Here is a 23,860-nt window from a genome sequence, read left to right as displayed (position 1 = left end):
GGAGCTTTAGTGGTTGGCCACCTTAGTGCAGTAGCTCTGAAAGCTGATGATAAATCCTTCGCATTTAAGCTGCAGTTTATAATCTTTGAGGATGAAAATAAGAAAAATCCTGTTTTATACATGTGTTTGTGTTCATACATAATACCCACCAATACCTGGAGGTTGTGATTTCCACTCCATTATTAGGTTTCTTTCCCACCTTAGAATTCATAAATAACCATTGTAAAACAGGAAAAGGTGTGAGCAGACTACATGTTTTATGTCAATTGTGGTTTCTCTCTTCAAGTTTCCATCTTCAAGATGACTGTATGTTTACACCTTAAAAACACAATGTTTCAGAGTGTTTTTAGGGCTATATCATGTTTTATATAAAGGTTGGAGAGAAATATTTTCCTGTGCAACGTTTTATCAGAGGGCTGGGAATGATACTGTACTTCAAAACCAAAAAACCTGGTAAGGAGAGGAAATTTCTAGAGGAAATTTTTCTTGTGAGATTTGGGGGAAGGGTCAGTTTTGTTTCTTGTTTAATCAGTGGAGACTGCTCTGTTGTAGGTAGTGCAAAAGGACACCCCATCCTTAAAAATTCTGTTTTCCTCTCTAATAACACCCACCTTTGTTCTGAGTGGTTCACAATGAGACCAGAAATGGAGTTTAATCCTGTGCAGCCCCGCTCCGCTGTGGTGCCATGTTCTGATGTGCACTGAATTGAGAGGACACTGGGATGCTTCAGTTCAGTGAGATGTATTGTTTCCTGCTCAGCCCAAACCCAGCAATGCATTGTTTAGATTTTGTGTCAGGGAGTGACTATATATGTGCAGATGGATAAACTTTGTAAAACCTAAGCTTTGCATGATAGCTGTCTAAACTCAGGAAGTTAACAGGGAACATAAGGTCAAGGACCTCACCAAAATACTGGCGTGATGGTGATGATAAAGAATAGCTTCATACCACATACGGTGTGTGGTCACGCATAAATGAGAAGGGAAAGGGATTCTTCTGCATATCCTTGTTATCCTAGTCATGATGAGTCTCACTGGGTTTGGTTAGTGTGGAGTTTGAGTTCCTAATTACCAAAAGTAGGAGGAAAAAAAAGGGGTGGATGTTCTCAATGCTGCTTTTTCTCTCTGATGGAATGGTACTTTCTTCAAATAATCTTTGCCAAGTTACTTGTGGTTTTTAATCCTTGTCTCAAGTGTACACAGAATACAAAAGATTGTACAAATCTTCATTTTTTATCTGTGAAACCTAATAACTACTTCAGAATGCTTACAGATGGTTAATTATTTTATAAACTGCCATGAAAGAGAGAGTGGAAAGGGGGATAAAAAGGTATGTTAACTCCTGCTGACCCTTCTGCCTTTCTTAGGCAGATCTGTTGCTGGGGGGTTTAAGCAGTTTACAAAACAAAAAAATTAAAAAAGAGTGAAGCAGGGGGTTTTTCTCCAGACTCGTGTCTCTCTTAGGAAAATACCTCTCATATAAAGCGGAAACAGAGGATGACAGGGGATGGAGGTGCAGTGAGTCAGTATCCAGAGCTGTATTTCTGTGGCCAGAAAAGTCCCAGCTGAGAAGAGTAACTTGCAACTGCTAGGAAGAGGGATTTAGAAGGATCATGTGAAAGGAAGAATTGCCGCCTTCATGGCAGGAAATGGCTGGAGCACGCACCGGGACCTTGGCAGGGGAAGGTCAGTGTGCAGGCTGGCTTCCTGGAGGCCCAGGGGAGGTGGCTGAATGGTGTGGATGTCAGGGTGCATGAAATAAATAATGGAGATTTGAGCTTGGATCAGAAATGAAAAGGCTTATTTCAGGCAGTGAGTAGGGATATCATAAGCAAAGTAAGCCTTCATGTCTAGCTGGTCACACCTTGTTTTGTTTTTGCTTAGAGACAAATGCAGGCTATAGGTGGGTAACCATTGATGGGTGTATGAGTCATGTGAAACTAAACCATCAAGGTACTGCCAGTGGATGCTTTGAATGGGTAATTGGTAGCAGAGGGCTGGTTAGATGAAGCAAGCTAGGGATGAAGTGCAATTTACTATTTTCCTAGAGACAGTCTGATGCCCTGTTTTCCTGTTCACATGTCATTCCTTATGAACCAGCCCTTGCACCTCTTAAGCTTTGAAGAGATTACCATATCTGAAAATACATGATTTTCCTTTCCTTTTGAAAGAGTCATACTGCAAAATCTTTGTTTTCTTTCAAATCCTAATTCTCTGAGAATGAAAGAGCTTATTTACTATACGTCCTTTGTTTTGAAATTAATAATGGTGCAGACTGTGAAAAGTGGTTTAACATCATCTTGCTCAGAGAGCTCCCTGCTGGTTTTGTGTTGCTTCAGATGCAGCCTGGTACAGAGGTTGTCCTACCACTCTTGCTGAGTTTATGGGGTGGTGTTCCCTGAGACTGCAGTCACTTTTTTCATCTGAGAAGCAGAGTCTGTGAGGAAATTCCTTCCATCTGAGACTTTCTTTTCATGTTACTGTCATTTTTACAACTAGGTGAGATGTTTTTCTTTGGCATGACAACTGTCCTGACAAATGGTTAGTTAGCAGGATGCTCTCCTTTTGATGTTCATGTCACTATGCATAAAGAAGTTGCTCAAGTGAGGGCTTAGCTTGCCATCCAAGTCCAAGTACCTTTATCTACGGTTGTTTTCTTTTCAGCCTGTGGTTCAGGGCCTTGGGTCAGTGAGAATCAGACACGGGGTTTTGTAGAGACACAAGTATTTTGCAAGGTTCATTAACACTGGGGTGCTGCCAGCTTCTGCTTTTTATGACCTCTTTAGTCATATGGGGCTTTTCAAACTGTTTTGTGCCTCAGTTTGAGGTGCATCTCTGTGATGTGCACCACTTGAGTAACTCATTCAGTCTCCAGTAAAAGCATAAACATAGAATCAGAGAATATCTAAGTTGGAAAGGTCCCGTAAGGATCATTTACACTCCTCACAAGGTGCCTAAAACTGAACCATAAGACTAAATGCATTGTCAGATGCTCCTTGAACTCTGGTGGGCTTTATGCTGTTACTAATTTCACAGAGAGCCCATTTCAGTGAAGGATCACAATCTCTGTTTTTTCCTAATGTCCCATCTGAGCTTCCTCTGATGAAACTTCATTCTGTCCTCGTGTCTCTGAGCAGTGGGCAGAGCCACTGGACTGACAGCAGCCACAGGATTAAGCACTTCCTTGAAACAAGCACATGACATCCTTCATGTCCCCCTTCAGAAAAATATGGGCTTGAAATACCTGGGAGATATGGCAATCGCACAGTTATTCCGGCCCAGACTGTAGGATATGCTCTGTTGATAGGCAGAAATATTCCTCTTTTATTTGTGTAAGATGCCTATGTAACCTAATTAGGAAGTGCTTTGGCAATGGTGAAGCAGTGTGAGCACACAGGAACGCAAAAAGCCCTTCTTCACTGTACACAGATACAAGGAAATGAGTAAATAAAATACAGAATTCCAGAGTGGAAAGGATTATAAGCTGGCAAGCGATAGAGTTCTTACTGTTAGGTTGATATCCCTAATTGATATAAACATGAAGCCCTGTGCAATCTGTGGTACTTAAAAGATACGCATCTAAATACTATTTAAATAGATTCTTCATTTTTAAGACCCACTGGAGTGTAATTGTATTCAACTTAATTAAATGAACTGAAACCCCTTGATAACTGTGCTTTACTGTTCCTAAATAAAACACTCTCCAAAGAGACTTGAGGAAGCTTAGTTAAGGCGATAAAAAACCTGAGCCCAGCACTGTGAAGTTTTGCATGAGCAGTGTTATATTTGGTTCACTGTAGCTACCTACAGTGGTTGAGACTGTGCTAACAGTGCCATACCTCTGTTAAGAGTCAAAAGCTGAGGCTTCACTGAACTGCTTCAGGGCAGAGTCAGCCTTTCTGGTTTCAGATTTGTTTGAATGTGGGGTGTCTGTTCAAGCTAGTTTATTAATGCTGTCTCTCTGTGCGAGCACGGAGCACGTGGTCCCTGCAGGAGTGAGGGTTTGCAGGGATAGCACAGACAGGCGGGATGGGCGCTGTTGGTGAAGGGGAGCCTGGGCACAGCTTGCTTACGGGAGCTACCGGAAACCATTTCTTCTGCTGCTAAGATTACAGGGGGAAACATGGATTGCTCCATGCTCAATTACAGTTGTTTCCTTTCCTGGTAAAAGCCGTCCTGTCAGGAAGCGGTAGGAGTGAAGGCGAGGTTAGTCCCTGCTTATGTAGAAGTATTGGGTGTATCCTCTAGGCTGTGAGCTGCTGAATTTCTAGCAGGAAAAAACCAGAAAATTATCAGAGTTTGAGAAAGCCGTTTAAACATCAGCATTCTGGCTTTCCACAGCTGGCAGCTGGGCTGCTCTCTGCAGTTGGAACAGTAAATCAAGGGCTGTGTCTCTGGGGCAGGTAGTGCCCTGTGCTTCTGGGAACCTCCACCAGGACTGCTGATTTCCATACCTACTCCCAGAAAAGAGGAATGATCCTGTCATGCCTTGGGGTGTGCAGAGCAGTGTTTTTTCACTCTTCATAAAAACAGTTTGAAGTGAAGGCAGATATTAGAGATTTCCTTTGCCCTTTCTGAAATCTTAACATGGATAGTAGGAGAGCACCTTCCTCTTGGAAGTCAGCATCCAAAATGGCACAAGCGGGAGTAAGTAATTGTGCTTGCTGTCACACCCAGCCTCCTAAGAGCAGCATTTCTAAATGCTGGGATGCTCACAGCCAGGCTGGGTGATGCAAGGTGCAGTGCTGCCTCATAGCTCTTGCCGTGTAAGTAGGTAAGCAGATGAGGTAATAGGCTCGTCCAGCCATGAGAAACAGAGAGCAACTGCATCCCTGCTGGGTTTTCCCAGTGCTTCAGAGTGGGAGAGGACTGTGCTCTCTCCTCTACCCTTCAGTAGTTGTAGCTGGGGGGAAGGTCCCATGCAGGATTTAGCTGCTGGGGTGGTAAGAAATGAGGGAAGGCATGGAGTGTTCTCCTTTACTGGTGCATCCCAAAGCCAGTACTGCTGGGTTTTGGTGGGCTGGGGGAAACTGCTGCCCATAGGGACCTGCCCAGGATCCTGGGCCTGGCTCTCAAAGCAGCAGGGAGCATGCAATAGTACAGTGAAGAGCCAAGGGGGAGGAGCAGGGGGATCAGAGAAACAAGGATGAGGAAGTTTTTTGAGTGAACTTTCCTTTTTCTGGACAAAGTATGTCCTCCTTCTGCCACACTGTCCAGGGGAAAAGCGTAGCACAGTTCAATTTAAAAATAGTTATTCTCTCCTGCCTTGACACTTGGAATAGTTGTTTTGTTAGTAAAACTAGCACATAACTATTACCAAAGTTTGCTTTCTCTGAGCAACTTTAACACCTTGGGGAAATACTGTAAACAAGACTTGCTGAGCTTACACACTTGTCCTGAGATACTGTTGACTACTCAGTTTGTTTTGCCTTTAAATATCCAGATATTTTTTCTTTACCTGCTTTCTCTTTATATTTTTTCACTCACCTCTTTTAATGATTACTCACACCTCAGTTGTGTAGTCCCATATATCACAGAGGATTTGGTTTTTTCATACTGTGCTACTACAAAATATAAGGAAAAGAGCTTTAATGAGACCTCCTGCACTATTGCAGCAGATATGGCTAACTCCCTGAAATATTTATTTCATCATCTACTTGAGATGTTTGCCTTTTGCATATCTATTTCATTAGACCCTAACTTATCTCAGACATGAAGCCACCCCCGTAATATATGCTAAGTTTCCCAAATCTGAAACAAGAAATTCACCTCCATCTCCTTAATGGTGCTTTTATCAGATATATGTACATTTCTTAACCCTTGCCATTCTTTTGTTTAGCATTGGTTTGTGTTCCAAGTCTCAGGCTAGAACCCAGTGCAGCTAGTGCGTGTGAAGTGACAAATTTTCACTCAGTTTAAGAAAAAAATCTCAGCAGAGTGTGCAAAAGGAGGAGACAGTGAGAGCAGGGGAGACAGAACTAATGAGAGGATGTCAGGTGCAGTTATTACATGGCTTACGGAGTTTACTTGCTCTGCTTTACAAGCTGGCAGTGGCAACTTGTAGCCGACTGCTGACCAGTCTGGTGGATGGTGGGTACCTTTCAGGTATCAGAGCAGACAAGGGTTTTGAGCACCTCAGGGAGTGGAGGATAGAAGATAATATACTGTTATTAGGGAAGCTGGACATTAAGAGTGCTTTGAACTAACTTTCATGAATAAAGTTTGCATATATTCTTGCCTGTCAAGACCTGGTTCTACTTGTGATAAATACCAACTTTTTAAGTATGTTGGAATGTATGTTTGCATAGATGCAACTTTTTTGTCAGCATGCATATATTTTTATTTTTTCCACAGAGGACTTCCTTGGTTGCAAGCCACAGAGAGGGATCCCAGTAGTGTGCTTTTAAATTTATTTTTCTTTACAGAGGGAAAAATAGAAATCACATTCAGAATGTTTTTTCCACAGATGCTTTGTTATACCTTCTTGACAAAGACTTTGGGGCTTTACAGTAAAAAGATAGGGGGAAAAGGCTCTGGTGCTACTGGTGAAGGAAACACTTTATTTGCAGAATTTTGAAAAAAAGTAAGAGGGTTTTTTGATGTAAAGATAGGGCAAAGTCATATATATATATATACATATATATATATATATACACACACACACACACACACACATATATATATATATATATATAAAATATATGAAAAAAACTGTATAACTCTGTGGTTTAATATTAATTTTTTGGGTCTAGAGTGACTGTGCTCTGAGCCCAGTGGGTTGTATCAGTTATTTCAGATAACTGCTGCAAAATCTTTGATATCAAAGTATACCATTGTGCTTTCTGCTTATTGTACAGAATCTATAACCATGCTGCAGAGAGCTTGACACAATAGTATCACATCTATTTTTGTAACTCTGTCTGTAAAGCCACATAGTTTAATGACTCAACCCTCAGATGCCATAAAAATTAATGGAAAGTCTATTGAATCCGTCTGGTCTGTATGTTCTTTTTGTTCTCACAGTGTCTGGTATAGAGAGGTCAAGGGAACCATGACAACTTTTCAGCATCCTCAAAAATAGCTGTTCTCAATATAAAAATGTCATGACTTGTACACTGAGTATTTTATGCTTTTTTCTGAATATCAAGGCAAGCGCTGTCTGCCTGGCCTTGCACTTCTGTCTCATTCACATTTGTGACCCTGCTGACTGTCAAGACAGGCTTTGAACCTGTCATTGCATAGATAGTGGAATTGTTAACTCTGGTGAATGGAAGATTGTCCTTGCTGAGCCCTAGGAATATTTCTCTAGCAGCTTGTTGGGTTCATTTTTAATGCAAGCATTTTGAAGCTGTGCCAGAAAGCAAACATCAGTCCCATTGCTAGCAGAAATACAGTGGTAGAAAGAGACAGGTAAGAGGGTCAGAAATGTGTAACAGATAGAATTATAATGGAGCTCTGCAGGTTTTCCTGCGGATGCCTGTCCTCACTGTGTATTACAGTTGTAAACTGAGACACAAGCTCTAGCCAGAGAGGTGGATGCAGATTTAACTCCTCTGTTTGGAAAAGGTTTGGGTCTGATTTCAGTCTGCCTCCTTAGAAAGAACTGTGAAGGAACCTGGAATACAGTATCTCAGATAAATCAGCTGTAGCCTGAATTCAGGTATTAGTATATTTTGGAATGCAGGGAGTTCTGCCATGAGTCCAAGGTTGTTCAGGGAAGGATGCAAAGTTTTCCAAGCTTTTACAAGCTTTTATGATTAGTAAAAGTATCTAACAAGCAATGACATCTTAGTCAAAATTGTCCCATGAAAATCTGATCATTCCTTGCTTTCTGGCTAAGCTAGTTCTGCTTAACTTTAAACATCTTGTAGGATGTGTGCAATGCAGATGAAGTCCTGTCAAAAACAGGGTGTTTATTAGGCACAAATATGTTTTCCTACAGTAGATGTTCCCATTTCACTGCTTTTTTGTCCCTCCTCCCTCTTACCCATCTCCCTTCCCCAAACAAGCCTGTTTATTCTGGCCCACATTCTGGCTTTCATTTATGTACTTCTTAGAGCTATCCAAACCAAAGGTATTATTGAAATGCAAGGTCGTGTTCCACAAATTTTTAGTAGGCATCTCTGTTAAAATCTAACTGCCAGAAATAAGCTGCTAATGTTTAAAGTGTCTCTCCACACAGTAGTCCTGTGTTTTAGGCATGAAAATGGATTTTTCTCATCTTAGCCTGTAAAGGTCAAAAAAAGTGCCATTGACAGGGCATGATTGCTGTGTATTGTGGAAGAACACCTTCCCTTCGCTGGTGCCAGTTCCACATTCATTTATACTTTAATAGGAAAAAAAGTCAGATTGTCTTACCCCCAGTTTCTGACCTCTTCCTAAGATTCCAGATTACGCATGTGCTTGGCCATAGCTGCAGTGGCTTGTAAGTTTTGAACTTCTCCAGTTGTACTGTGTGCTGTAACCTGCATTGCCATGTGCGGGCAGACAGTCCCATCTGTCTCGCTGAACAAACAGGATTGTAACATCCACATCTTTTTACATTTCTGAGATTCGTGCAGTTACAAGAATTTCACCCTGGGGCTGGGAGAGTGAGACATATATCCGGTAATCAAGACCTCTTTCCTGACATTCCTAATATCTGCCAGAATAGGAGGAGGATATGCTGAAATATGCAACTTTGTAACACATTTTTCAGATTCTGAGACAGAAAAGTACAGAGTAAAATAGTTGTATATTTAGAAGATTTTTTCTAAAAATCTTATTCTGCATAGAAATTTATGCAGAAGGTATGGATGCTCTGCTAGTGCTTAATATTTAGGTTCATCATGTATTTATTCATGCAGGCTCTTCAAATGTATCTGTTACTTAGCAAAGTTTGTTATTCCTCCTTAGCTATTAGTGCTTTTATTTTATTATACTATTAAAATTTGAATGTGTTTTTACTTAATTTTACAGCCAGCAGAGTTCTCTAGCAAAACATTTTTCCCTTTTACACTTTCAGATGTCAAATACAAAGGATTCTGCCAAGGCATTAAACTAACTGATGTGCAGTGACCGATAAATTCTAACTTTATAATAAGTGCCAAATCGTTCCAACTTTTCTTTGTAGTCACTCCATTAACAGGAATCCCAATGGATTCCTTTGGTATTCACATGCATATCAGAACTAATTCTCTAGGAATTTCAGGGCAATTCATCATTTTGCTCTGTTTTATGATGCCAAAAAATGTTGCATGCATACATTATAAAATGGAAATTTAGGAACACACGTCACAACTAGAAAATAGAAATCTGAGATAACTTCTGTTTTCATTAGACTATTAAATCTTCATTTTACATTTAACCCTTTATAAATAATGGGTTGTATACTTTCCTGCCTATCAAATTATTTTATGGAAGGGTCTGTGCAGTAGTGAAGTCTTAGGGGAAACACATTGTGACTTTTTACCAATAAAGTGTTTGGGGAATGGTTTTCCTGCTTGATATTTGTATTGCTCACAAATTTTTTTCCACCAGAAGATCTGCAGGATTATATCATTGGGAACATTGAGGTTTGGATGGTAATAAGCACAATTGCTGTAAACCACTCCTCATATTAGTGCTTTTTTTAACTGTTTAATTTGTAACAAAATGAGAGTTTATTATGAGGTTTTGTTTTTTAAAATATTACTAGCAGTTCAGAGCATTTCAGAGGCTTCTGAATTATAGATATATCAGTAAGAACAAATTTGAAAGCAATATATTTTTTCATTGCTTACATAAGCGCTCTCAAATATGCAACCCATCTATATCAAAATGGGACCGAGTGGTACATGATTGAAGGCTTATTATAAATTACATTGGCTTATTATTTTTTTTGTATCAAGTAACTTTATGCTTTTTTCTACCTTTGAAACTAAAATGGCGCACTACATTTGTCTAAACTTTTGAAAATTACCACTGGGTCTTACTCTTTGTGCATCAGAGTGAAATATTTTAAAAATATTGTTAGTTATGCTTTTAGTGTTCTATTTTATTAATAATTCTAGATTTTTTAAAAACTTCTCAGACTGTTCCTTTGACTCTGTTTGTAAGGGAATGCATGACTTACCAAGCTGGAGCTAATGTTTTGCATATGAATATTTTTTAAATACATAAAACCAAAATAGAATTGCAAAGGACACTGCTGGTGATTTTGTGTGCGACAGTTTAGAATTATTTGAAGACATTGGGAGGGTCAATTTAAAGAACAGACAAAATGTCATGGTTCTTCACATGAGTTATACTTGTGGTTTGATATCTGAAGTAGGTCTTGGCCATTATTTGTGCAGTAGAAAAATGAAGCATCTTCTCTTTTCTAAGTTTTGCCATGTTTTTAGTAGTGCTTGAAGAATAAAGGAGGATGATGGAGATAACTCTATGTAGGGATCAAATTTGAGGTCATATAAATCAAATACACAATCCTTTGTTAAGTTGTGAAATTCACTTACATGAAATGTGAGCAGATGCTGTGGGTTGTGAGATGCTTGCTGTCTTTGGCTTGGGTTGATTTATGTCTCTGTATTTCTTTTGACAAAAGCAATGCTCTCTGCATTGCCTGCATGCATAAACTCAAAAATAACTCTTGGCCACAGACACAAATCATTCAGTTGGCAGTTTCCACTGCACCTTTCTGGCAAGTTGAGGTGCAAATGCAAATGTTTGTGGTTTTGTTCTAATTTTGAAGCTATGGGGCTTCAAACTTCCCAAAGCTTTCCACATCTAGTGAGGAGGGTGCACGTGGCCTTTGTGGAATGGCACCTGCATAAAGCTGTAGCTGCCCTTGGTCTGGTAACCCAGCAAAAGCACGTGGCAGGGCTGTAACAAGTATGTGTGTCAGCTGTCTATTCTCGTCTCTAAGATCTTGTGGAATTTTTTTTCTGTTCCTTCATCTTTTTCTGGGCATTAAGCTTCTTTTCATTTGCAGCACGTCCCCCTCATGCAAGCGCCGAGCAGTGCCAGCAATCTCTGCTGTCAGTCAGGCAGGCTGATGCCTGCAGCTCTGCTCTTCTGGACACGATGGCACAGGCGGACTGGGTCACTTGTGAATAGGCCTTTCTTTGCAGCCACGTGCTCCCTGGCAGTGGGGCCACCCATGTTCTGCGGCCTTTAATTGGGGTGCTGCAATCGAGCTAATTTTGTTCTCAGGACAGTCCGAAGCCTTCAGCCTTGTGGAGGCTACCTTTAAAAATAGCACAGTGAACTGCACGCCAGCACAAGTGAAAAATGAGCGCTTGTTCAGCTGTGTTTGATCCACTGGCAGTGCCATTGCTAGCCTGCAAATGGTCTGGGACCACGTGTCTGAGGAGGTTTGGGGAGGAGCACTGGAGCGTGCCGAGATCCTCAGCTCTGTCTGGCTCACAGCTAAGCTGAAGTTCGTGTGATATGTTTGGGTTTGGAGTATTTCAGGCAATTTCAAAGTCATTTCAAATTCATTCAAATGAATTTCACATTAATTCATTCGGATTACCTTTGAAAATTATATTTTTCCATATTTTGGACCAGGTTAACTTTATAGAATGTATGGTTTCCAGAATTGTGAGAGGAAATGGACTGATAGGCAGTTTTCATAATGTTCTACTAAAATAATGCTTCTCTCTCTTTCTCTTCTATCATGTCCATTTCCACCTTCAATATTCTTTACTGGTAAATCTCATCAAGGAATAAACATTCTCTGGCTGGGGAAGGTACTCCAAAGTGGGAATTTTTGATAACCCTTAGAGAGGGATGTTTGTTATGATTGAGTGGCTGGGATTCAGATGTCATGTCGTCTCTTAGGAAGTCATACAGGTTCTCTTACTGCCCACAAAAGTGAGCAAATGAAGGTTTAGTTTTGGGGTTGCTTTGTCTGTTTGGTGTTCATTCTTTTCCCCAGCAGTGCAGCACTGGTTATTCCTACTGAGTGTTTAAACACCGAAAGCAGCACATAGTGCATGTAGGACCAGAAAGCACAGCCTCAGCCACCAGAAGAGTGTCCAGTGGCACAGGGAAGTTTGTACAACCTGTGGTACAGGCAAAGACTCCAAGTTTCTTCCCCAGCTTGTTGGGAAGAGATGGATGCCAAGGAGGTGAGGGGGTTGGAAGAAGACATAGGCTTCCCCTTTGAACAGGTAGCACTGTCACTCCTGTAGAAAGGCAGGGGGTAGTACTGTTGTGTTCTCAAAGGCTGGCTTTTTCCCTGTGTAAACTATACGTTTTCTTAGCAGCGCAGGAAATTGTTTGTCCAAAGCTCTGGAAAGCCTGAATATACTAGAAGTGTATTTGTGTAAGGACCCCAACCTTTTAATGCTTGAAACATCTCTTGTGTGAGATCTTTGGCAGGTTGAGAGATAGAAACTACAGTAAAAAAAAAAATTAAGTATGGGGGTAGGGGAGAAAGTGTAGGCATATATTAGTGTCGTTATTTTGCTTCTGCTACTCCAACAAGTGACATGCAAATTGTTTTCCACCTGTATTGAACACAGTAGTGTTGAGAAAATGCAAGTTGTTCTAAATTTTGGAAATGAGAGCTCCACAAAAGTTTCTGGGGAATCTGCAAAAGTTTCAGGAGATAACTGTTCTGCCTGTGGAATTACACTTTAAAAGAGTAGAAGGTAGCTTTTGATAGGCTTTCTCTTTGATTTAAACCGGAATGTTTTTTCCAATTCTCTGGAAGTGATACTTCATTAGAGCAAACCTACCTCTTCAGCACAGTCCAGATCCCTGAGAGTGGGACCATGTGCTTATTTCCAAGTAACAACAGCTTCAGTAAGGTGTGGTTTCTAATTAAGAGTTCCTCCTAGCTCATATGCTATAACTCAACCTTGCAATTTATGTATATTATTAGCATAATTATCTTTACATTACTTCTCTATTGCTTAGCTTTTTCTTAATAATCAAGACATAATTTCATGTTTATATGTGTGCATCTATTAACAGCAGCAATGAAGTAATAGTCTGCAATGTATTCTTGTTCTACTCTCAGGATAGGCACAGAGATCAGATTGTTACCTTCTAAAGAATGCACACAGTAACATACATGCTCTTTCATAAATTTGACAAATACGGACACAAGATTACTCCACCCCATCTTTTGGCCCTATCTTCAGGTGTGTGCCTATTGTACCTGCTCACCCCCTCACTTCACAGGTGCAGCACACATATCTGATGTTTAGGAAGGTTTCTCATGACACTTAAAATTTGGCCCTTTTATTGTCTTGGTCTTATTTTCTTCATTCATCATTTTTAAAGTATGAATTTGGACTGTAATTAACAGACTATTCTAATTAGATTTCTGGGCTATAGACATTTTATTAGCAATGTAGCAATCCTGCCCTGCAAAGCAGACATTTGGGACTCAGCAAAGTGTGTTGCTACCTCCAGTACATCTTACAAGACCAACAGGCAGTGTGTCTTTGTGTCTGGCTGATTTGGTGTATTGGGAAGAAATACACTTTAGTCATTTATCATTAGTCATTTGTCATTAATGACAGTTAGTCATTGTTACAAAGCAGGGCTACTCTTGGTAGGGTATGTGAAATGTGAGCAAATGTTGCTCTCGGAAGAGTGAGCTGCTGCTGCTTGGGAGAACCAGGTGCAGTACGAGTATATGCTGATGGGAGGGAATTGAGGCAGATAGTGCCTGAGGATGTGTTGTTCCACTGGTGTGCATTGTTGTCCCTGCCTTCTTTCTGTCTGTAGGAATTAACAAAGTCCCACCTGATTGTGAGGAACTGTTCTTGCACTGCAGTTCCCAGCTGTTCTTGGTGTTAGTGTGTTCTTGGGTAGAGATGATGACCTGAGCAGGGTGTGCTGCAGGGAGGGGGGTTTCCTTCATAGTTGTGGTGCTACCTTTAAATTAGAATTTTAAAATTGATTAACCCGTTTTCTTTGTCTTCCCTGTAGGATGGGTCACTGGGAAATATTGATGATCTGGCACAGCAGTATGCAGACTACTATAACACCTGCTTCACAGATGTGTGTGAGAGGATGGAAGAGCTGCGCAAGCGGAGGGTTTCCCAAGACCTTGATTTGGTATGTAGAAACGTTACGACTTTATTAACAAATAATTGCCATTCATGCTCCAGATGAAGAATCAATATTATAGCTTGAAGAATTAACCAGGGAAATAACAGTACGTGGTTGTGTTCACACACACAAACGTTTCAGCCAACTCAATTAAACACATGGAATTAGCTGGATTAGGTTTTTTCTAGGTATTTTTTTATGATTCATTAAGCCTTGGAGTCTGCATTTCTTATTTCTTCTTTAATTAGAGTACTTCATTCTTGCATATATTTAGTTGCAATCCTCAACTCTCAGAGGCAAGATACTGTCTGAAGAAAGCATTGTTTCCTTGCTTCAAGATGTTCCCAGTGTGAGCACAATGAAATTGTGAAGGTTTTCAGTTGCACTGTACAAACTGTAAAGAGGTGCTTCTCAAAAGTCCAGGGTGCAAATACTGGTTCCAGACTCCCAGATGTAAGCAGTTCTGCAAACTTTCCATTATTTTGTGTATTATAGAAAGTGTAGCAGGTGATACAGGATCACAGGGCTTTTCAGGATGGAAGGGACCTCAGGAGGTCCCTAATCCAGTTCAAAGCAGTTTCAACAATGAATTCAAACCAGGTTGCTCAGGGCTTTGTCTGACTGAGTTTGGAGATCTCCAGGGATGCAGATGTTACACTATCTCTGAGAAACCTGTTAATACTGCTTTGCTATGTTCATAGCAAATTTCTGTTTTTAAATAATATTCTGTGAGATCCTCCCCATGGCAATTTATACCTGTTGTCTATTGTTCTCATGCCACACACCTTTTTGATAACCTCCCCAAGGATACCAGTACATAATCTTGCGACATTCTTTACTGACAGGTGAATCTCCCAACTCTTCTTGCTGGGCACAGGCACAAGTCCTTGAGAGCGCCTTGGTAACAGCTGCAACTGATGATGTGGATTATTTAAGGCTACTTTATTTCTTTTTGGGATTCCAGGATAGCAACTGAGAGGCTTCCAGAGTTTGTAGAGACTACAGACTTCAGTTACACAATTAATGGCTGCAGAATCAAGGCAGGGAGTGATCTTCTGCTCCACTGAAGTTTGTTAGTACCTTCTTTATTTTTAAATAGAAAAAAAGCAAATGTTTTTGCAGATCTGTTGCTGCCAAGAAGTTCCAAGGGTTAAACAAAAGGCTATTGCAGGAAATTCTTTTGTAGACAGACCCTTGAGGCTTCTGTGCCGAGAAGCTGATGGCACAGAACTGTGGTTCTCATGAAAACACCCACGCCTGGCGGGCCCGGTATTCTCGGTAGCTGTTGGCAGCAATGAAACCCCCTTTCCTGGTGCTCTTGGAAGGCAGCTCCTGTGCTGGGTAATGGAGTGTGCCTTATGGCGTGAGAGGACTCCTTCCATTTAGACAGATGGGCCTAATTTGGCTCCCTTTGCTTCCGAAACTGCAGTAGCCAGGCTGGAGAAAGCCATGTGAGCTTAATTAACTCACATCAAAGGTGCGGATCTTCACGCTGGTTTAAATAGATGTGAGCTAACCAAAGACAGACCATCAAGTGATTCATTCTACTCCAGAGAAGCTATAGCTGTGTGAAAAACAGCCTGGAGATTCCTCTTCAGTGTCTCTGATACTGAGTTTGCTTACTCTAGTGGTCCAGGGATGACTTCTTGAACTGTCAGGTCAGAGAGAAGACAGTGCAATTGAAAATTAAATTAGTGCTCCATTTTTGCTACATCTGTCACTCCTATAATACAGTTTCTAGACATAAGATAGCCATTCTGCTGATAACATATGAGACTATAGATATTAGCTCACTTGTCCAACAACTGCATCCAAACAATGCTGACTGCAGCTGAAACTTGCTTTCATCAATAAACAGGCAGGCTTGACTTAGTTACACAGGGAGAGGGAAATGGCTGTGTAGACCAGAATGTGATTTTAGTGTGATGAACAAAAGAGTGAGTCACTTGTGGCATTTTTCCTCTCTATACACCTTGAGGAAAGGTTGTGTATTGGCAGATGTTTGGGGATAGTGAATGGGAAATGATGCGTGGGGGAAATGCCCAATGCACATCCCAGATGTGCTATGATAACAAAAAAAAAAAAAAAAAAAGTACCAGATAGCAAATACATGTAGCTCCAAAATTATTCTGCACCAGTATTGTTGGTCTGTTAGTCTAGCCTGACCTTGCTCTGCCATGTGTTGCTCTTCTAGCAGGGATGAAGAGGGCAGTGCTGTCTCTACACCCTCTCTTCACAACAGTGGGGTTGTGCCAGAGCTGGAGGTGGGCAGTGTATCAGTTCTTCCTCCCCTCCCCAGTGGTCTTCTCCCTCTCTTTAGTGAAGTGAACCAAGCAGAGCTGACATACATTGAGTGTGAGTGCACATTTTCAGGGGTTTGCTGGGGTGATGGTTACTGAATCCATACGAAAATGCAGTATTGAGTGCATAATAATACTTAGCAGAAACACAAAAGGCCAAGGTTAGGTTGCTGCTTTTACTGAACAAAGTGAAAGAGCAGGTCACCCCAGGAGTCAAAGCGTCCTCTAAACCCTGCACAGAGAGGCCCTGTCAGGAGGAGCAGTGCAATAACAAAGACATGCCTGAGCTGGCAGAGCTTTGGCAGGAACATGTATTTAGCACTGGCTCGCCCAGATTGCCCTTTGTAGCACGTCCACTGGAAGGACAGAAATATGAACTGTTTATTGCTGCTTCTGTACCCTTTGAAATAATTTTAAGCTGTTTGGGTGCAAGTGTTGATATCTTGATTGTATACTGTGCTTTCTAATCAGCTCTCCAGCCTTTCCTATCAGACCATGGCCATTTCAGTCTGGATATCCTGCTCTGAAGTTGAATTTTTAAAAAAATCACTTGGTAAAATTGTTTGGGAAAGCAGCATATCTCGTAACAAAACAGTGGGTGCAGATGGAGCTGAACATAGAGTATTTTTCCAAATGGTAATGCTGTCAAGGATTGTTAGTTGTCCCTAAACACGGTAAGTGCTTTCTGTGTTTGGAATTTTGCCTATGTTTTTGTAATGGAGAATGTGCTTGGGTTTGGACACTAATGGTTGTGAACAGCATGGGAGTTGCCCACATTTCCTAGCATTTGGCCTATTCCTGTACACCATGTGGGCTTTTGGCTGAGAAAAAACTGCAGGTGGAGTAGATTGAGTGGATTTTCAGTCCCTTAATGAATGTATCACTGGTAATATTGAGGTGGACATCTGCTAAAATACAGTTATGGCCAGAGAAGTAACTCCGTGAGGATGGTATTCTCTAACTGTTCATATGACATCCTTGTCTTTAAATTGGAGAGACGTGAATCAGACGGATGAACCACTCGGATGTATAAGGAATTGGGTGGATGGCCACACTCCAGTGAGTCAATATCCAAATGGAGATCAGTGATGAGTGGTGTTCCTTAGGGATCAGTATTTGGATTGGTGCTGTTTAACATCTTTGCTGGTAACAGGGAGAGTGGGATCAAGTGCACCCTCAGCAAGTTTGCTGATGCTTCCAAGCTGAGTGGAGCAGTCAACACACTGGAGGGAAGGGATGCCGTCCAGAGGGACCTGGAAAGGCTTGAGAGATGCACCTGTGAATCCTCATGAAATTCAAAAAGGCCAAGTACAAGGTCCAGCACATGGGCTGGGGCAATCCTGAACACAGGTACAGGCTGGGAGGAGAGTGAATGAAGAGCAGCCCTGGGGATAAGGTCTTAGAGGTGTTGGTGGATGAAGAACTTGACATGACTTGCAGTGTGTGCTCACAGCCCAGAAAGCCAACCAGGTCCTGGGCTGCATCAAAAGGAGTGTGGCCAGCAGGTCAAGGGAGGTGATTCTTCCCTTCTACTCTGCTCTGCATCCAGTTCTGCGGTCCCCAGCACAGGAAAGATTTGAGAGAACTATTCATTCAGCCTGGAGAAGAAAAGGTTCCAGGGGGACCTCACTGCAGCCTTCCAGTAGGAAGGGGGGGCTGCAAGAGAGCTGGAGAGGCACTTTTTACAAGGGCATGTAGTGGTAGGGATGAGACACTGGAAGTTGGGGGTGCCCCATCCCTGGAAGCGTTCAAAGCCGGGTCAGATGGAGCTTTGAGCAGCCCCCTTGCAGTGAGTTTGGAACTAGATGATCTTCAAATGCATTTCAACACCAACTCGTCTATGACCTGCTTCCTTTGTGTCCCTGGGGTCATATCTGCCTGGCTCACTGACAAAAGCAGCTTTGCCTTGCCTGTCAGCAGGGCAGGACAGCATTGACTTAGTTGTGCAAGAGCAAACTGCATTCTGTTGTCTCATCTATCACTGACAGTGGCCAGCTAACTGCTGGTGCCGAGGTCTGTATTGTAGGTGATGTAGGAGTCAAAGAATGGCTTGAGGTTCTCTGATGGACTCTGGCAGCTGCAGTTGGGGCATTGAGAAGTTGCATCCATCTTTTGTCTTGCAAATTCTAGAAAATTAATGCCACTGAAAAGCTAAATGGCATAGTAGTATACTTTTTTTCCCACATTCATGCAATTAATTTCATTGTGTAGAAGGGGAAGTGTTCAGAATCTCTCTCTGTACACTGTGGTTAAGTACAATGCATGTATGTGGAAAAACTAACTTGTAAATCCTGTGTTTGTATGTGTTTTTGCACGTGTACACGGGCAAAGCTGAAAAATAGAAATGAACATAAAACCATCATAAGTTTCTTATCCTACTTCCAACATCCATGTAGTCTTCCTAAGTCTTGTCTGTGCATGGTTTTAAAAGGTGCTCGACAACCAGTTGTTTGATTACAGATGGAGTTGACTATCTAGGTGATGTCATCCTGTATAAATGGTATGTCCAGCAAGAAAAAGGTGAGGAAAAGCAGCAAAAGTAGAGGAAGTTTGAGTGATAGGGTAATAATGATTTTTCCTCTTTAGAGGTGCACTTATCTGGTATGTTACTGCTGGTTGGCAATATCAGTGGGCTGTTTGAGAAACTAGCCAGCCTTTGCTGAAGCACACTGAACACCCAGAACAGTTGCAGTCAGTGATTTATGTATATTTAAAAAGTGTTCAAGGGAGTTAGCCACCAAAGCTGGAGTTGGGATGCTGAAAGTGTTTGTGGAGTGTGCCTGTGCCCACTCTGTAGCTGACACTAGTCATGTCCACCATTCTTCACATCTTACATTAATATTTCAGGATCCTAGAATAAACTGCTTATTCGTGCTGTGAAATGATCATCTCTGCTGTGAAAATTCAGTGCTGGCTGCTGTTGCTATTTGTCCTGAGAGGACATCTCTGCATCTCACTGGAATAGGATCCCACTGTTTTGTTTTGTCTTGCTGGCTGCAAGAGGCCCTCCAAAGTATAAACAACATCTGAGTTTAATTAAAAAGGTATCTACAGCACCAAAAAAAAAAAAAAAAAGAAAAAGGAGCTGGAGAACACAGAGATAAGATTTCCTAATTTTTTGAAAGTATCCAGACTTTGTAGGGCAGACAGACACGCAGAAGAAAAAGTAGCTGTAGAAGGGGCGGACTTTCAAGTGTCATTTTGGGGGTTTTTTCCTCAGTGCAGATTGAAGTAGGGGGGATTTAGCCTGAGTATGAGGTACATAAAGTAGATTCACATAGAAAATATTTAATGGAGATTTACTGTGCGTGCAGTCTCAGTCTCTCAGTATTTCAGTTACCTTCATAAGTTAAATTCATATCATTTTTATCATTAATTGAGCTTTTCAAAGGTAGACACAACAGAAATTCTGGAACAGACAGTCTATTTTTAGTGTCTGATATCACAGACCAAGGCAGCAAAGGCATTTAAATATAGAGCTAGCATTAAACATGAAAACAAAGCAAGGCTTGTTCTGTATGCAGCAAAGTGAATACCATTCTTAAACAGTTCTTAGTTCACTTAATACTAGCAGAGTAAGTAAAAATCTCCACTTTCTGCAAGCTAATGATCTCCTGCAGTCTCACCACTGTTTTTGTTGGAAGGCCATTTATGAATAATTCCTTAAGCAAAATCTGTTCAGTTCTAGACTGGAGACTCAATGGACTTTGCAGCTGTGATGGTTTGGGTAACCTTATCTTCCTTTCATACTTTTGGAAGATCCTTGTTTTTTGGAGTAGGATCTTCAGTTTAACACTCCTGGTCTTCTGAAGTATTTTTGGTAATGTCAGTGTTACAGGAAAAGTAGGTTATCAAAGGTAGTTGTTTTTTGTTTGTTTTTTTTTCTGAACTGGTAATACTGTTATAAACAAAATAATATTTATGTTATAAATAGAAAAGATAACGTCTGTCAGACTTCTGGCAGTCTGACTGATAATTGTGGAGGGGAGAAATTCTCTTTAGCTTTGTAAGTGTTTTTCTAGGTATTCTTAATCTTCTAACATCATTTGTAATAGTTTTCTTGCCCCTTTACATACAGCAGGAATTTTACTTTGAACCTTAGATCAATTGAATATATTCTTACTGTGCTCTTCTTTTATCCTAGAAACAGCACAGATCTGGTGGAACTGACAGACTAGATTTGTATTAACTCTGTGATTTGATCTCATTGCAGCCTGAAGACTAGACGGAAGGGGTAATTGATTGACTAACTTTAGCTCCCTTTGTGTATTTTTTTTTTCCTTTCTTCCCTTAGAATTTAAAAGTGACAGTAAAACTGGAAATGTACAGCATCATGCTGGTAAGTGTCATTCCAGTGGGTACATTGGAATGAAACCAATCATTCAAATTGTTTAAAAAGAGAGAGTAGGTTAAATTGTCATTTAAGAAGGTGCATCTCTGAGGGGGAAAAAAAAACCTCAAAACAACCAAAAAACCCAAAACTAACAAACAAAATCAACTCAAACCCACCCAAACTCTGTGGTGAGCAGTTTCTGTGATGTGCAGCCCAACTTGCCATTCACATATTACTAGATTTCCAAGATACCCAGCTGAAGTGGCATTACTCTGGGAAGGACAGCAATGTGTATTGGCTGTGTTAGAAAAGTGTCAGACTTCAGTAATGTGATAGCAGCTAAACCAACAGAGGAATGAACCTAAAAGATGTCATGTCTTCTATTAAGATTACTCCTCTTTGTCTTTGCATAGAATCAGCTTGACTCTCCAGGCAGCCTCTCTGTGTTCTCATTCTGTGGTGCCCCAGCCACTCTCGCCAGTCCATCTGTGTGTGTTGAGGACAGCTGGCAGCAACTTCAAGTGCCAACTAATTGTAGCTCTTGCTTGTGCTACTTCTAAGTCCCCAAGTAGGGAAACACTGCCGTGTGTCCTCAAGGAACAGTAAGGATATTGCTCAAGATAGATGTCGTGAGGTTAGTTGAAAAATCTCTCTTTTAAGAACCGTAACAGCCTTGCTGGTCATTAGGGAAAACAAACAGGTCCTAATCAATAATAAATCAAGAGCTTGTTGTGAGGAGAGTGAGAAACACATTGTGATTATTGGTGCACATCTGGATGCACTTTGGAATGTCTCTTTCTCCACAGCAGAAGGACACTCATCCAACGAAGATGCCTAGAGGAAGGCAGGCCTCCCATCTGTGAATTCAAAGGGACTGATTACTTTTTTTTCTCTTCTGCTGGCCTGGCCTCTGCTCTTCATGATGTAGGTTCTGATGCTTCACAGCTACTCTCCTTTGATCTTTCCATGCTTTATCTTCTCTCAGTGTTGTGTAGGTTTCCTGTTTCAGCAGTGCTGCCTGAAGCGCACAGAGAAATGCTCCATTTCAAACAAGATGCTCTGTGAATTTTGTTTTTGAAGAAGAACTCAAGCAGTTTGAAGAGATGTGATTTCTTTGGTGAATGATCAATCTTTTTCTACAAAATAGTGAAAAGGAATGGCTATCAGCTGGAAATCCCTCTTCCTGACTCCCATATGTCATATCCCTCTTGATTTATACTTTTAGGTTTTCCCCAATGGTTTAGATTGCAGATTTATTTTACATAAGGGAACAAAGTAATCTGGGATTACAACATCCAGATTTTCCCTGATTCTAAGGCTTTTTTTGGTTGTTCAAGCAAATAGAATTGGGAAAGGCAATAATCGTGTAAAAACATATGTATGAAAATGAACGGGTAATATATTCAAAAGGATTCCATTTCAGTTCCTTATCAGAGGGATTAATTTCTTGCAATGCTTGTGGGCATGATGAATAAAATAAGTCATGGATTAGAAACTAATTAAAGAAGAAAGACTTGAAATGATTAGCAAAATTTGGAATTCGTAAGATCACTATGAAACACATACTGGTAAGTTTTTTGTTTATGTCAGTGTCTTTTGCCTGTTGCTGTTGAAGTTCGTGATAAATCCACAGTTACAATTGTTTGGTTTACAATTCGTGTGAAACCAGTGGCAGTAGAATTGGGTACCCGGATGCACTTAAGGGTGTAAAGAGGGTAGAAATAGCATCATAATGAATCAGTGGTTATAGATGTGGAAAAATAGACAAGCTTTTCATCATATAAGGCTTTATTCACAAGACATCCAGATAAATTAGAAGATCTAAAAGGTAGCAAATGAATAATCAGAATTTGTGAGCTTTCTTTACGACAAAATAGGCTGATAAATAGTATTTGAAAGAAGTCCATCTCCCCTTCCCAGGGGCACACAGTTCAGGCTTCTGACAGCTTTCTGTCTTGGTGTGTCCACAGATCACAGAATAAGAGTCTTCTGAGTTGGAAGAGATCCACAAGGATCATCAAGTCCAACTCTGAAGTGAACAGCCCATACAGGGATTGATCCCACAGCCGTGGCGGATTTAATTTTTTTTGGCACCAGGCTTTAACCAACTGAGCTGATCTCAGGGTCATGGTAGTCCAGCAAAGATTAAGCTGGAGTTGAAGTCCATTTTGACAAAAGAGAGAGATTGTAAAGTTTTGAAGCATGTGCCAAGTGCTGAAAGTCACACAAATGAGAAATAAAAAGGAAGTCAGTCATCAGAGTAGCTTTGTTTTGTTCATGTGGTTAACTGTTGAAAGCTACATAATTGCAGCCTTCAGTTGCTAGCCTACACAGAAGCTCACCAAATAGTTTTATTTCTCCTTTGTGTAGCACTTTCCACCCTCAAAACCCTTTAAAAATGTTAATTAGCCTTTGTTGCATCCTTTGAAGCTGGTAATTTCAGTATCTTATCCCTATTTAGGTCTCGCCTTCCTGAGATTCAGCTGCTGATGAAGATTTACCTATGTAATTCCTAATTCTCTGTAGCTAAATTCGCAACAGAGTAACCTGAAATTTATAGTAGATTCAGAGCAACTTAATAATACGCAGTGGTGTACCCCAGTGTAGCTGTAAACAAATCCTGTCTGGTGAAGCAGTGCACGGTCAGTGGGTGACAGACACCGTGGGTGACCTGCAGCTCAAGCCTCAAATCCAGTCCATTAGACCACACTTCAAAAACACAAAATTCAGATGTACTTCAAAATTGTGCCAGACTCTCACAGTATTCCTGATTTAGCAATTTCCCTTTGTGGCTGGAATGTGGAGGTCTGATGAAGAGTCTAGCTCTCTTGGTCAGTAGCTGGCTGCCAGCCATCTCTCCTTCCTACCATCCGGCCTCTGCTTAAAATAATTGTGTGGCATATGGCAGGGATAATAGAAATACAGAGGTGCTGTGGAAGAGACTCTTCAACGTGTTAATTTCACTGGCATAATGTCAGTTGGTGATGACTGAAAAAAACCGCTCTTGTTAAACCCCAAATGAAATATTTCATCTTGAACACCTGTGGGAAAGCATGAGATATGAAGGGCATGGTGTGCAAAGCAGTAGGAGGTGGTGGTTTGATCCACTGCTGTAGAAAACCGAAGTTTGGTTTTTCCCTCTGCCTGAGGAAACTTGAACTCTTATCTCTTATCTTGAAGCACAGTGCTCTGCAATTTAA

The 23,860-nt window shown here is 41.0% G+C and overlaps 1 protein-coding gene across 5 annotated transcripts in view; it reads left to right on the top strand.

Moving 5' to 3' along the window:
• The window catches only part of SASH1 (SAM and SH3 domain containing 1), a 541,099-nt gene that overhangs the window by 429,868 nt on the left and 87,371 nt on the right, over window positions 1–23,860 (top strand). For all 5 annotated transcript variants that reach the window (XM_088052803.1, XM_088052802.1, XM_014263649.2 and 2 more), the window contains one exon: window positions 13,905–14,033. In XM_088052803.1, the coding sequence (XP_087908929.1) occupies window positions 13,905–14,033 (129 nt within the window). The remainder of the gene's footprint in view (window positions 1–13,904; window positions 14,034–23,860) is intronic.

The sequence above is a fragment of the Pseudopodoces humilis genome, chromosome 3 (assembly GCF_049639895.1).
Source record: "Pseudopodoces humilis isolate 2021_Gansu_Grassland_sample_001 chromosome 3, ASM4963989v1, whole genome shotgun sequence".
NCBI lineage: Eukaryota > Metazoa > Chordata > Aves > Passeriformes > Paridae > Pseudopodoces > Pseudopodoces humilis.
The sequence above is the reverse complement of the archived record's forward strand: the minus strand, read 5'-3'. Positions and strand labels throughout refer to the sequence as shown.